Consider the following 16,040-nt stretch of genomic DNA (forward strand, 5'->3'; position numbering starts at 1 on the left):
TCTCTCTCTCTCTGTCTCTCTCTCTCTCTCTCTCTCTCTGAGACATATAGGCACATCCATCCTGACTTCTTGTTGGTTGCCTTGGTCATGTGACTCATTTTGGCCAATGGAATGTGAACAGTGTGATGTATCCCTTCCAGATGGAGATATTACAAGTCACATTTCCTGCATTCCTGTTTCCCTTACCACTGGGACAGGTGAAGCTCCAGCTAATGGCTTCTCTGTTACCCAGGGTCTGGGTGTAGCTGACCCCTAGCCAATTCACAATGGGCAACTGGCACAAAGAAGAAATAACCTACGTGACTGTGTGCCCTTGTAGGGTTGTCTGTAGGTGTAGCCTTGCCTATTCTGGCTCATTCAGATCAATACAGCATTGGAAAAGCTTCTCAAGATATTATGCATACTCAACTTCCAAAAAATTATGTGTTAACCAGCAGTAGAAGGAAGTTGCTCCTAGTTTACTCATTTTCTACCAACCTGGCTTTTTATTTGTTTTAATAGCGTGGCCAGTCTTTTAGGTGTAAGAAAATACCTGTGAAGTCAGGGGCTTTGATGATAATGGCCACGATTGAGATTAAGTAATAAAATTATTGTGTATTGCAGATATCTTTCTGCCTTGAACACTTATGAAGGGAAGTCAATTTTCATCAAGTGAGTTCCTTTTCATCTGGTTTTCTCTACCATGTTTATGCCTGAAGTTTATTGCTAGCAGTAAAGAGTGTCCAAGTGTGTTATGGGAAGAGCCAAATTCCCAATGCTTTAAAATGTATTCTATAGGCCCCAGAGTCAGTTAAAAGCTGATTGACTATACAGCACGTACATCAAAAATGATATTTATGAAATATTCCATTTCTTCACCTCTAGCTTCTCCTAAGCATGAACATCACATTTGGGAGTTGTGAGGCAAATATCTCATACAGCTAGGAAGAAAAAGTACTGCAGATTTGCCATGACAAAAAAATAGATTCCATAAGCTATTCAATAATTTAATAAAATATCTATGTCAACTGATGTATCAAATGAACAAATATTTTAAAAGCTATGATTCGGGCAGTCTAGAGAGGCTCGTTGGTTCAGATTTTCATAACCAATTCACCAAAATACCAGTCATACTGCTGAATAAAGGACAGACTCTGTGAATGAGGGTAGAGATGGACATTTTTATCGGATTAGTTTTTAACAAGAAAGTTTCTGTTTACTTTGCTCAAGACTCAGGTAGAAAGTTCTAACTTAAGAAGAGAAAATGAGCTATCAGACCTGGCCTATACTGAGGATGCTACAGATGTTTAATGTTTTTAATTTACATAGTTTGTCAATGATTATCATTCGTTAATATTCTTTCTACATCTTGTTTGGTGTAGTCTATCCTTGATTACAAAATCAAATTCCTATTTACTGTATGCTAATGGTTTATGAAACTCTATACTAGGTACTATTCCCGGGAGGAGACAGAGCATATCTAACTGATTTGAAAAGCAATGTCTTTGCAAATAGTACCCTTGCCTTTTGATGACCCCAGCACTCACATGGCACTAAGATGAAGATTGCACGTGACAGTGAGTTTACTAAGTGCTATGCAACAGAGAAGAACTCAATAAATACATTTGTTGATTGACTGATAACCATAGAATGCATCAATTGGGTTTTAGCTGAAGACTAGGAATTCCGAAAGAAAATTTGAAGTCTGAAGGGGAAAATAAGCATATTGACATTCCATAAAATAGATATAAATCTGCAATAGTCCTATGTGGGGTCTGAAAGTGAAACATGTCATTTTTATGACATGGTGGTCACAAAAGCTTTTGTTTAAGTGTTTAGGAGGACAAAGGAAGGTTTAACCCAGAGTCGAACATGATTTTGTTAACAAATTACTCTCACTGAAATGATTTTAAATCATTTATACTGAGTGTAAGTTGTGTAATGGTTTCTCCCTTTAAAATATGTGGTTTCTCCCTTTAAAATATGTGACATGTTTTTATTTCATTGTTGGCCTCCACATGATTCTCTGGACAAGTCTTAAAGCAGTGATGGCAGTAGCATCTTCCAGCAAGTTATGTAGCCAGAGCTGCGATTTATCTTCTTTCTCCCTTTGGTATACAACCCCAGGCAATGAAACACAGCTCCTTCTATTTTCGCTATTCTTCCATATGCCTGAAAGAATAGCTTTCCAAGGAGGTAAAAATAGTCTGCTGTCCATTGGGTCAGCAACGGACATTCATTCAGTTGTCAAACAGTGTATACCTCTGAATTAAATTTGTGTATTCTTCAAGCCTGTGACATAAGCAGAAGATCCTGGAGATAAGTTATCACTTTATGTGTGTCTTAATGATAGTCCCCACCTGGGCCTCATCAACCACAAGCCTCCTGAAAGGAACGAAGCCAGTGACAGGCCACCTTCCCTGTCTGGAGAAGAACAGAACCTGAGACCGAGTAAGTTGGGTGGGTTGGTTTCAATGTTTTTTTTTATTTTCTCTTTGCTTTCAAAGATCATTGCATTTTGCTGTTATTACCAAGGGTTCATTGGAAATGAAACTGGGGTGTCTCAGTGGGGTTTTGCAGCAAATAGATAAAGCAGGTTCAGGCAATACTGGGCAGTTCAGTGTCTGAAGTGGATTGAGCAGTGGCCATTTGTTTGCTGGGGTGAATGGCGCATAATTTATTCAACTGCAGCAGAGGCTGAAAGCCAATCTGGCTTTGACCCATTTGTCTTTAGAAAACTAATTAAACTGGAGAGTCTGATTTAGTGTTGTTTTGGAAGTTCTACTTTTTCTTGTTCAAGACAAGCGAAGATGAAGGGTGTGTGTGCCTGTGTGTGTGTCTGTGTTGGGCTATAAGGTAGGAATTACCAGTTCCACCTAGACGGTGACTGAAACTGTAGAAAATAAAGACATTTCCTAAATACAAACTGACATTCCTTTGAAATGCAAAGTAGTGGAGCTAGCCACACACAGACTGCTTTGAGGTGACAATGAAATGCCATGCAATTTAAAACGAACAACAGACAGTTTCCCAATCCTTACAACCAAGACTTTCTAAATCTCACCAAAATGACCCCAGAGAAGCTTTGAAAACCATCTTTATGACTAGCATTTTACTTTGAAATTGGTATCAGCGGTCAGACAGGAGATGATATCAGAATGTCAGTTGCTTTGTGCACACGTGTGCGCGCGCACACACTTGCACACACATATTTGTTTCATAGTGCTAGGGATTGAACCCAGGGCCTTGTGCATGGTAGGCAAGTGCTCTATCAACAAGCCATATCCCAAACCCCAAAGAGCACATCTTGATGGTATTTTGCAGTTTCTTAACCTGTATGGAATAATACTAACAACATATTTGTTACCAATGACATACCAGTGAATTTCAGAAGTTACAGTTAGAATTTTTTTTTCTTTTGGCCTAGATAAAGACTATGGGTTGTAAGCAGAGAAGTCCAGCAGACATGGGGATGATAGTGTAACTGCATTCATTCTAGTACACTCAAGGAAGCCATCATTCTTGGAGGAAAGCTACCAGGGTCATGGTAACCATCCAATACAGTTTTATCTGCTAGAAATTATGGAGATCCTGAGAAGACCTGTTGAGAAGGGCAGGCACACACTGTCTGAACTAGAGCTTTTCTGGCTTCAATTGGGCCAAACTAATAGAACCCTAACTTGCCCAACCATGATTTCTCTTCCTGTTCCCCATTTAACATCAGGAGGCCTTGAGCCTGTTTCTTCCTCCAGGTCTTCCCTTTCAGAATGTTCCTGTTCTAGATTTACCCCCTAATTTTTTTTTAAAACCTCATCCAAATTGCCTTGGACTCAGAGAGTTGGAATGTTGAGTAGAGATACTACTCAGAGGACAGTTTCTTTTTTGAAACAATGAATTTTAAAAGGAGGAATTTTAGACACTGCCTGATTAAAGGCCAGGCAGGCATGGAGCACCATGATGTCATGGTTGTGCTGCTTGAATCAGTATGTGCTCTCTTGGGCCACAGTGCTGTGTAGGACACAGATCTCCACAAAGGAGCCTTAACATTCTGGAATGGCATTGAGAAAACCAGACTAGATAACGATCTGGTTTTTTCTGGTTAATTTAAAAGTAAAATAAGATAATCTTCTCCTCAGCCCAATAGAAAGCACTTTCAAGCAAAAAAAAAAATCAAAAACTCCCTCCTAGAATGTAATCAAAGAAATCAGTAAAGTCAAGGGGAGAGAGAGAGAGAGAGAGAGAGAGAGAGAGAGAGAGAATGAATAGTGTATACCACAAACTATTTCTTAACTCCCTAAATTTCTATTTCCCAGCTAATGGAAAAATTAGCTTCTTATGCATGAGAGCCAGCGTTGGTTTGTTTTTATTATTAGCAAGGTAATTATTCACACAGCACAAGAAGAAAAGGCCAATATATTCTATCAGAGAAGAGCTAGTTTTTCAAGAAGGCAACAATGGTCTGAACATTGGGATAGAATTTAAATCAGTGACCAAATGAGCAGGTCTTGCACAAAGATTAGATTGAAAATGTTGCCATTGGGAAAGAATACCAAAATGAGTGTCAACCACAAATATCAAGCAGAGAGGAAACTACTAAATGAGTTGGCTTTGTGCATTGTTCAATTTACTCTGGAGAATGTGGGAAAGGAAAGCAGGGGTTGAGTTTCTTAGGAACGTTCCAGAATGACTATACAAAGACAAATGGGATGAGTGGAAGAATAAGACCAGTGCTTACACTATGCTGCATTGTCCTCCACACAGTCCTCTGGGAAGCAAGAGGAAAACAGATTTAAAGGAAAAAGAAAAAGAGATTATTCTATATATTATAGCACAGCACAGGTATAAAGGTTAGCTTCATAGGTTGCCATTCCATCTACCTCCACCCCACATTCCCTCATAGAATATTTGAGAAATCGTCACGCACAGGACAAGGTTGAATAATTACAGGAGGCTTAGTGGGCTAAATCATCACTGACTTGAGTTGACTTCCAAGTCTGGCTTTTTTAAAGGATTTACTTTTGTAAAGATATGTTCTGCTAAGGGACACAATTTAGAGTAAATTTTTGCTCTAATGAAAGAGCTGGAGTAAGTAACAGACAGTCCCTGTCCGAGTGTGTTCCAGAGCTATCTAGCACACTGAGCTCTAATTTTCTGAGCTGTACAACTAATTGCCTTTTAGAGAGGATAATTCGAAACACCTCTGTGTGCTCAGATCTTAAAACTCCAGCTACTTTGTGCTGAATTATTTTTGTAGTCGATACTTCCAGTGAATTGGAACTTTCTTTAAAAAAAAATCATAGCTTTCCATCAAATTTTTTAAGAGAATTCACAGAGGATAAATTTAAGAAAAGGGGAAGAGAACCAGTCCCTTTCTGAGTGCAAATCATCACCTCTGGCCTATTTAACTGGAAATCTTTAGCAGCCAGTGGGGACAGGAGGGTTACTAAGGTGAGCGTTGGCAACAGGAGAGAGATGCATGATTGGTAAGACCAGTGTGTTAGCAGAATTAGTGGAAGGCATTTGTATCCTCAGTAAATCATGGCTGTTAGCAGTAGGACTGCAATATTTTTACATGAGCCATCTTTCCATCAGCAGCTGATTTTATACAGACATACTCATTCATTTTTGGATAACAAAAATCACTTTCTAGTAGTTTATTTGAAAGCTGCTGAATACCTCAACTGTGTTTTTAGCCTATATAACTTTCAAGAAACCAAGGGAAATGTTTCCTACTGATATAAAAGATTTTACAAGTTCCTTATAATAAAGAAGCTAAATGATGGAATTGGTGTGATTTTTAAGAGAGAGTTTTCTTTTTCATTCTTTTATGTAAGTTTTAGCAGCAACTTTGGGTTGGGAGTTTTATTTCTCAAACAAATCTCATAATTACCAGTTCACATTTTAAAAAAACCAAACAAACAGCTTTACAATAAATGACATAAGAACATATACAAATAGATTCCAAAGCTAACACCACAGGTACTAATCTAAGTGGTATTAAGAAGTCATACTCCAAGAACCTTATAGTTAAGTAATTTTCATTTTGGCTAAAGGGGTGGAGTGATTGGAGATTTCTTTTGATGGTGGCCTTTGAAGCATTTCTTCTGAAACAGAGAAATTAAGGGAAATCTTTTCCAATTATCCTCCTTTTTTCTGGGACACATGCTTCTTATAAATATTCAGGAAACATCTTTTTAGGGGAAAATTAAAATAGGAGTAGGTAACTCGAGCTTTACTTATAAACAAACAGTTGAAATGGGCTATAATGGAGAACAGACCCTTCTGGAGAGTTCTCCAGTCCTGTTCCTTGAAGGAGATCATGCCTGACTGTTGCACTGCTCCACCTTCCCTGTATATGTTCAGATCCATATACAGCCCTTAAAGGGAAAAGTCCTTGGGGGTGCCAATGGCCACAAGTGGAGATTCTGATAGCTCCTGTATCTTAAGCATAATCTTGGTATGGCTGCTTTTGATATGGAAATATCCTCTAGCTCTTAGGAGCTAAGGAAAAGTAACTCATGGTGGGCTTATGGCTGGCTGTGAATTACAAGTTGTTAATTCTAACAATTTGGGAAGGGATAAGAATTTAATTCAACCAAAAGTCAATTAAATTGCAATTCTCACTTCCACAGCCTGAAGTGGAATGAGGTAAATAAATGAGGAGGTAAATAACTTGTGCTGCAGAGAAAGTCTTGGGATATTGTTTGACTTACTGACTGAATGCCTATGCACTGAGTCTGGCCCTTGGTTTAGGTTATGATCAAATGATTAACCATTAACAATATTTTCAGAACAAATGATTAAAGTATTTTGGGGGTACTTAAGATAAAAGGTCTGCAGTCAGTTTGCTATCTGCCAATGCTCCCCCTTTTATTTGGGGGACATTTTGAAGGTTACCAATGAAGTTCTTCTCTAAAAGCTTCAAATTCCAATTTTCAGATCTTATCAGATTTTAAACATAGATGGAATTTTCAGTGTTGATGGTGTGTATAGGTGTGTTAACACCGCATAAATACTGTCACCATGAGAAGAATATTTTCCTTGTTCCACTCCCTTGTGTAAGGGTGGGTGTTTATTTCTCCTGGGGACAATAGATACTATATGCTTCTCTGTTTTGAAGAGAAAAAATTAATTAGTTGTCATAGATATCATTATATTGTTCAAATTTAATGCGATTTTATCTAAGTACACAATATACCCCAGTCCTTTCTACAATTTATTTTTATTTTATTGTGGTAAGGACAATTAGCATGAAATCTATCCTCTTAAGAGGTTTGTAAGTGCATAATGCAGTATTGTTAGCTGTAGACATGAAGTTATACAACTCATCTCTAAAATTTATTCATCTGACATTGTACTCCAGTTCTGAAATTAGATTTCGCAAAAGATCTTGAAAGACCTAATCTCCTTTAATGACTTAGAGCCAACTAACATGGTGGTGGTGGAGAAAGGATCAATTTATGTATCTAGACTCCCAATTTATGTATCTAGTTAGAAAGATATCCAAAGCAAATTTTAAATTAGGACCCAAACAATGGAATCTAAAGAAAACCATCATTCTTTGAAACAACTGGCTAGTTGTTTGGCAGGATCTAATTGCCTGTTGAAAAGAAAAATAGTGACTAATTTTAAACTTTTCCTGAAACCATGATACAGAATAGTAATAAGAAAGGGAAAGTAGGTTAAAACAATTACACATATGACACCTTTCCTAAAACCTGCACTGAAGAGGGAATTTTATTTGCTAATAAATGGTAATAAATTTATAACATAATTCAGCAATTAACAACTACAGTTACCCCTTCACTTTCACACTTAATAGACAGGCCTTTATGTTGTAAGTACATTTGTTGTTGTTTTTTTAGAGAGAAATGCTAAGATGTACTTAAATGGAGGCCAAGCACAACCAATTTAATCTTATGGGTTCTACACTGTTGAAGGATATTAACTAAAATCATAAAGTAATCTATAACAGTGACTAATAAAAGTATTTTCATAACCAGCAATTCTTGGAGATCTCGGTTTATATGACATAATCAGATGTGGTTCAAATGCTTTATGATCTCAAGGATTTTATCTGTTAATTTTATATCAAGATAATTGACAAAGCAATGTTAACAGCACTAACAATTACAGGTATATAAATTGTTTATAGTACTATAAACTTAAGAAATTGAATTGAAAATAATCAGGCAGTATTTCTTTGAAATGACAAGCTTTTAATTTTTATGCCAAATTTGGCTTTTAAAACACATCCAAAAATTTGTGTTTACTATTTTTATGGTTGTAATCTCCAAGTAAATTACTGTGCTGATAGATAGCATTCAGTCCCTGAAACACATTTAAATGGCTCAAAAAGTGACTACTTCTAAGGATTACAACTTTAAAAATACATATAGAAAAGAAAAAACAACATTAATTTGAGGCTTCTTGGGAGAAACTTTCAATTAGAAAACTTTGCACATAAGAAGTCATAATAAAACATTATATCATAATTGAATAAATAACCATTTTAAGGAAAGAAATGAAGCAGACGAATGAGAAATATGCAGCTGTAATTACATCTCTGCAAGAACTGGTAACTCAGTTTTCAAATTAAAATTTCAGAAGAAATATGAAGTTGAAAATTTAGTCACTGCACCAGTGGATTGATAGTTATAAGATTTCTTAAAAATAATCTACTTCGCGGCTGAAAAAGAAAGATCCTATTACCTTTCACTATTCTAATTAAGAATGAGATGACTTTTACAACCCTCTGTGTTAGCGTCTCACAACTGCTGTGCAGCACGAGTGACACAGGCTGTGAGAGTGTCCTTGGCCATTCATCTGAGAGTACTCACCAGCCGGTCCAAACTCGTGCCTGCAGCAGTTGTGGGTCTTTCCTCGGGATTGTAGGGCCTAAACCGCGTGTTAAAGTTTTCAGGAGCTGATCGGGCAGATCTGAGAGCTGGGGCAGGTTTGGGCTGTCCACATCCCTGGAAGACCTGGAAGAACCATTGAGAGGGAAAGAAAGTTACTCATGAATTTCCTTTTAGAATCATGATGTAGAACCATGCGATATGATGATTTTTCATGGAATTCTCACCTCCGACAAACTCCAATTTTGAAATTTAAGCACATATATACAACCACAAATATAACAGAATTACGCACACAGATACGGAGTGACCAACCATGTGTCACTCAATGCTCCCAACTAATGGTGAGCAAAGTGATGTTCTGTTTTCTTGCTGCATCTGTCATACTGTAAGCATGTGTCCTTTTTGTGGTTTATTTAATACCATGTTTTTACATTTTTGAGCTTTTCCTGGTGACTTCACTGTTTAGATGGTTTCCCAGAGTAGAGCTCTTAAGTGCTCATGAGCACAAGAAGTAAGTGATGTGTCTCATGGAGAAAGTATGTGTTTAGCATAAACTTCATTCTAACCCAAGTTGAGTGTCCTGAGTTCAATGTTAATCAATTCTATCTATCTATCTATCTATCTATCTATCTATCTATCTATCTATCTTTAAAAAAGGTGTCTTAAATCAAAACACACAGGGAACAAAGTTAATTATTGATTAGTTGATGATAATAGTGTAAACAGTGGCTCATAGGAGCCTAATCCAGTATTTCCTGTAGGAACAATAGTTCAGTATTTGCTAATTCATTGTTTGAGTTGACTTTACAGACCATAACTGGAGCAGGGGGAGGAGGACCAGAAGAAAACAAACTAGGCCTGAGTTCTGATAAAGTAGCAGGGAGGTAGGGATGGCATTGCAGAAAGATAAAACCTGAGGAATCTGAACATGAAGAAGATCATGTAGCACTGGGAGGGGAAAGTCATGTAACACTAGGGTAAAGTAGCCAATAAAATTGTATATAATGATACATGGATTAGACCTTGCTTTTTGCTCTGCAACCTGCTTGCAAGGTATATAAGGTGAGACCCCTTTGTTCTTGGGGCTCAGCCTTTGAACATGAGTCCGCTGGGTCTGTGTTGGCACAATAAAACGTTGCTTCCTGCTAAACTGCCTCAGTATCCCATAACTCAGCTTGAGATTCCCACAACATAACTACAACGAGTAATGAAAAGCAATTATACTAAAAATGGAGCTTGTAATAGTTACTTCATAGGATGATTTGGGGATTAAATGAATTGTGTGCCAGACACCTTCACGTACTTGAATTTAGCATTCGATAAAAAGCCATCTGAGATTCATGTTATCAAGACAAGAATATTTCACGGGTAGCATATCAGGCCAAATAACTTGAGGGACTCCCCTTTGATTAAGCAATACTTCTATTGGAAGAATTCATGAAAACACTCTCCTGAGCAACAATGTGGAAATAGGATAAGCAAACATGGATGAAATCCATATAATGACATTTCTTCTAATTTTGTTGTTAACAAAATTATTCACGTTACAATTAGGGTTGCTGTGGGAAATCAAACATTTTATTTTAATGGACTTAGGGACTGAGCTGCCAGTCCTTTTCCACAGTGATTGCACTCAGGGTGGTGTGGGAGCACTTCCTTACTATTTCTTAGCTTTCTACTAGATATCACCTTTCCTAGATTTACAGGAAGCATAGTTACATTTTCAGGACATATTGAAGTCTAACTTTATGTTCTTCCATTTATACATGGGTGATGATTTTTTTCCCTAGACTTATAAATAAACTTTACAGGACTATTTATGTGAGCTGATTCTTAACTTGCATATATGTATATTTACAATGCATTCATTCTGGTTTTGTTATTTGATTCCTTGTTGTTTAACTTTAAAATGAGCATTTTTCATCATGCCTATTACGTGATTCCACTGGAGTACGCAGAGAGCCCTTGAGTGCCTTTCACAATGACAAATTCCATCCTGAGACACAATTCATTTTGCTTTACCACTACAGCTAATTTCTCTTTTGTTGCATTCACAAGTTCTCCTTCAACTCAGCATTTTGCAGAGCAGGAATACTTTGTCTTGGCATTCCTCGAGATTGGTCTTAACACACTATTGATTATTCTTCTCTCGCAGTTTCTGAAGTTGATGGTGTAAACCATGTGATGAAGATAGTGGGTCCTTTTCTCCCCAGTGCCTAAATCACTTCCCTGTGGCAAGGTCATTGCTGATGGAGGGCATCAACATTTCCAAAGCTCCAGGGATCCCTTGAGTGTGCTATTTTGGACTGCTTTGAAAATGACAGCTGACTTTTAAAAAGTGTAAAGCCCAAGGCTAAACAATAGTAACGGCCTTGCTGAAATTTCATGAAGCCAGGCACTGGGAAACTGAAAGAGTTAACAGACCCTCTTAAATCCCTCTTTGGGAACAATGTGGCTCTGAGTAAAAGCTAAATCAAAGTTATATGGGATGCCTTGAAAGAATATTAGTATTCTGGAGAGACATTTCATCCAAACAGAAAAATTTACCACTTCATTTTTTGTCGTTTGTTTTAGAGGGTCTTAATTATAACAGCATGCAGGTTCGTTAATAGAGCAGAGCCTAATGGCTTTCCAATATGTATGTTGGGTTTGGAATTGGAAGACCACTTCAGAGCAGAGATTGCTGATCTAGGATCTAAACTAAGGAAAACTCTGATTTCTAATTATTTTGGAAACAACACGATTCCATAATCAGATGGAAACTTACATAAAAATCTGTCATGATAATCTCATATCTTAAAGATCTCTTAACAGAGATTCTATCATGCCCTTAGAAAAACAGAATTGTCACAAGAGAAACTTTTAGCATGGAAGTTATAAGTTTAGGGATGAAGAACTATTTTTCAGAATTCTACAAGTCTTCTTGAGAACTATTGCAAAGATGTACCGGAGTATCAACCTGCTCTGCTATTAGTTGGCAGTGATTATTTACTCCCCCCTGTACTAATCTCATACAAAGAATACAGTTTAAACAACACATATCTAGTCTATAACTTAGACAAGTTACAAAGTGAAAATTAACAGTTTCATGTTTAATGCAGTGCTGTGACCTGAATATGTGTCCTCCCCCAAATTCCTAAATTGAGACTTAATCTCTAATGTGATAGGATCAGGAAGTGAGGCTTTTGCAAGGTGATTAGAATTTGTCCTGGTGAATAGGATTAGTGCCTTTATGAAAGAGGACAGACACTCTGTTGTTTATAAATCACCTTGTTTATGGTATTTGGTTCTATCAGCCTGAACAGACTACGATTACATGCAATCTGATAGCAAGAAAAAATATTTAAAAATATAGGGTTCATGGATGGGTGTCGAAGGGAATTCTTGTGTAGGAAATTTGGATTAGTTTAGTTTTCTGAGTTTGCTATCACAGCAGTATAGTTAGACAAAATTTTGTGGCTTATGAAGGCAGGGCTAGATTGATATAAAGGTCTAAGTGGTCATTGCCTTGGTGGTCCAAGTAACTCAGCATTCTATATTTTGCATAAAAGAAGAAATATATGAAAAAAGTAGATTAAGTGATCAGAAAGAGATGTAATGTTGAACTTTTAGACTAACTTTTAGACTTTTAAATCCTTGAAACTGGTTGTGTTTGTCAAGGAAAAGTATATAGACAGGTAGAGATGGATGGATGGATTGGCCATGCCAATATTTAGAGGTTTCTCTCTGAGCCTCAGTTCCCTCTGTCCAACGGAACAATAATAATATTACTTACAATGCAGATATGCTGTGATGATCCAATGCAAATAAGGCAGGAAAAGGGAGCCCAGTGTTAGAAAAGGAGGTGCTTAATACTGATTATTTAGTTTTACCATTCTATAACTCTGTACTACCTAGAAGTTTTGCTTTCTGAATAGAGAAATATGAAGTGAAAAATGCCCGAACTGGTGTTTTTAAAAAATGTTTTCCACAAAATATTATTTACAGGAGCTCCAAGCTGTTACATAAGCAACAGATTCCACTTGTCAAACTTAAATTAGGTACATCCGTAAGGGCTTCATCACGCTACCATGTGTTCTGACTCTTCGAAAGGAAGAATGTTATTTGTAATGTTTCCCAAAATTATTTGGCTACAGTTTCTCCCATGAGAGAGAGGGGAGAAGTGGTTCAAACAGAATTGCCTTTATTTAGAGGTCATTGTGATGCTGCTGTACCCTCTGCCACGTTTAATTGGAGAGAAGGATACCATTTCAAGACACTAAAGGTCTTCTTTTCACAACAGAATACAAGTTTCTAGAAGATGTAGCTGCAGGCTTAGACACCTTATTGTGGAAAAAATCATTAGCTCTACCCCTTTAAAAAATAGAGTCAGCATTACCCCTGCCTGCTTCCCTCCAAGGGATTTTGTAAAGGATAATTAGATGATTCCAGAAAGTATTTGGAAGCTCCAGTGTAGACAAATGCTGCAGATGTACAAAGGAATTATCTTTCTTACCTAGCTGACTCAAAAGACCTGTGAATTTCAGGAGGATATCTAGCTCATGAATTCTCTCTCTTAAGAGGATTACTAAGATAATGTCTCAGAAGTATATTGGCATTCTGAGATTAAAGAAGCTGACATTGAGATAGAAAGTGCTGAATGAAGTTCGGGAGGCATGAGGAGGAGGGGGGTATGGTAATAACAAGTTTAAGAGTTGTGTCTTAGATTTCTAAATATAAATATTTAGAACCTAAACATTACAGCATGAACATATTTTTCCTAATCTAACACGATGTGTACTTTTTCCAGAGACACATACAACTGTATCTCTTGTCTTTGGTGGCTTGATTATACATTCACAAAAGTCATTCCCGGCAACCTGAGAAGTAACACATTTGCAGATCGACCCTGTCTTAGGGTCACAGGATCTACCCTGTGTGTTTAAAGAAAATTCCATCCTCCTACTTTCTTCTCAATGGGTTCTTATTATGGTGGGAATGATGGTGCTAGTCTTCCGTGTACCACTTTGAAATTTGCAAATGGAGCTCTTGTCTTTTATATTAAATATTGATAAGGGTTAATACTGCCTAGATTTAATCAGACTTGATGTTTTGAGAGTAAGTAAAGTTTTCTTTACTTATTAGGTTCTGATTTATATTACAGTGATAATAATTGAACTATTTGTTAGATGACTACTTGGGGAATTCCAATCTGTCATGTTTATACTTAAGGAAAGAAGAAGCTATCATGTCTGCTTCAGATCTATGTATAATTGATCCAGTTGTGGCTATTATATTCACAAGAGATAACTGGTACAATGGACAAGTGTCTCAGTCTACTTGGATTCTAGAACAAAGTAACTTAGTTTGGGGAGTCATTTATAAACAATTAAAATGTATTTCTTACAGTTCTAGAGGCTGGGAAGTACAAGATCAAGGCACCTGCAGATTCAATATCTGGTAAGGGATCTCTGATTTACAGAAGGTACCTTCTTACTGTGTCCTTACGTGGCAGAAAGGCAAAAAGAGCTAAAAGCTCCCTCAAATCTCTTTTATAAAGGACTAATCTCATAATTACTCCCCAAAGGCCCCACCTCCTTATATTACCACCACTTTGGGGGTTAAGTTTTAACATATGAACTTTGGGCACATTCACGCCATAGCAACAGTCACGAGCAAGAGTCTAAAAGTTTGGAGTATTAGCTTCTGTGTTTCTCCTTAAACTTGTGTGACCAGTTTTAAGAAGATAAAATGATAGGATACATAGACAAGACACTAAAAAATGATGTATTTTAACTGAAGTAATCTATAATTAAATAGGACAATAATGTACAATAAATCAAGTGTATGGATTATGCAGAACTGAATAATTTAAGCTCTATAAAGAAGAGGATTTTATTAATTTTGTTTATCACTGTATCCCAGAATCTATGAGTTCCAGCACATAGTGTGTGTTTTAAAAAATCAGAAATGAAAGATTATGAAAAGTGAAATTTTTAGTTATAATTTTCCCATTTTCTAAACATTCCTTGAATACAATTAACATGTAGATATCTGCATTTAGAAGGAAAAGCTAGGAAAGAAAAGAAAAACACATATTGAATGTCAAGACAAATAATTCTTCACTGTGCCATGTGTTTGATACACTTTATCTCAAATAATCAATTATCTCTTCAAAATAAAGGGTGAACAGTTCTTCCTCAGACTTAAGAAAATATAATAAATCATGTATCTATGTAAAAAGTTTGATATTTCCTTTATTGCATTGACTGTGCCAAATTAAAGCAATATTAAATCAACAACTTTGTTTAAAACAATAACTAGAACCAAACAATTCTGTTTCTTGGTAATTTGATAATAACTGTAATTTGATAATGCTCACTGTATTTGAGAAGCCAGATAGAAAGTAGAGGACATGGCACACAAACACAAAACAAAATGGTGGGAGTTGAGTTAAGAACCACAGGTGCTAGATATACAATAGTCTCCTTGATCTTAAAGGTTATATACCTAGACTTCCAGTGGTTTATTTTTGGCATATCCAAATTGCTAGCATCACTACTCTTGTGCTTTGGGGCCATTTCTAAGTGAAATGAGAGTTCTCTGCACATAAGCACCACAATAGTAACTCACATTTTATAACCAAAGATGGTTACAAAGTGATTCACAGGCAAACAGCATATGCAACATGAATACACTGGGCAAATGGATGACTTGTGTCCAGGGCATGATCAAGTGAGACTTGATCAAGTGACACGCAAAATGTGTGCAATTTAAAATTTATGAATTGTTTGCTTCTAGAATTTTCCATTTACTACTTTTGGACAGCAGTTGAGTGTGGATAACTAAGACTGTAGAAAGCTAAACCACAGATAAGAAGGACTGGGCACAGAGCTCAGCAAAGGGTAGCACTTACAGGAACATAGCAGATAACGTGTACTCTAAATAAAGTCCCCCTTCCTGATATCCTTACCTCACCAAAATGGCAAACAGTGCCCCTGTCTCTCCATTGCAGCACTATGTCCCACCCTTGTTGATCCTCTTGGATCAGCTCAGCTTTGGCACAGAGCTGAGGGCCCTTTCTCAGTGTGGAAGAAGTAATTGATACGTGTATGTGTATGTGAAGGAGTGTTCACATATCAATGTAAATAAAGGTGAATAATTGGAACTATTTAAAGAACATCTCATTCAAAGTCAGGAACAAGAAGAGCTATATCATCA

At 36.9% G+C, this 16,040-nt stretch overlaps 1 protein-coding gene across 4 annotated transcripts in view; it reads right to left on the minus strand.

Moving 5' to 3' along the window:
- Gpc6 (glypican 6) overlaps positions 1–16,040 on the minus strand; it is a 1,113,645-nt gene that overhangs the window by 78,230 nt on the left and 1,019,375 nt on the right. For 3 of the 4 annotated variants that reach the window (XM_074043143.1, XM_074043145.1, XM_074043146.1), the window contains 2 exons: positions 8,820–8,963; positions 4,715–4,744 (listed from right to left, as the gene is read on the minus strand). In XM_074043143.1, the coding sequence (XP_073899244.1) occupies positions 4,715–4,744; positions 8,820–8,963 (174 nt within the window). The remainder of the gene's footprint in view (positions 1–4,714; positions 4,745–8,819; positions 8,964–16,040) is intronic. The other variant, XM_074043144.1, reaches the window with a different exon arrangement.

This window comes from Castor canadensis, chromosome 10 (assembly GCF_047511655.1).
Source record: "Castor canadensis chromosome 10, mCasCan1.hap1v2, whole genome shotgun sequence".
Lineage (NCBI taxonomy): Eukaryota > Metazoa > Chordata > Mammalia > Rodentia > Castoridae > Castor > Castor canadensis.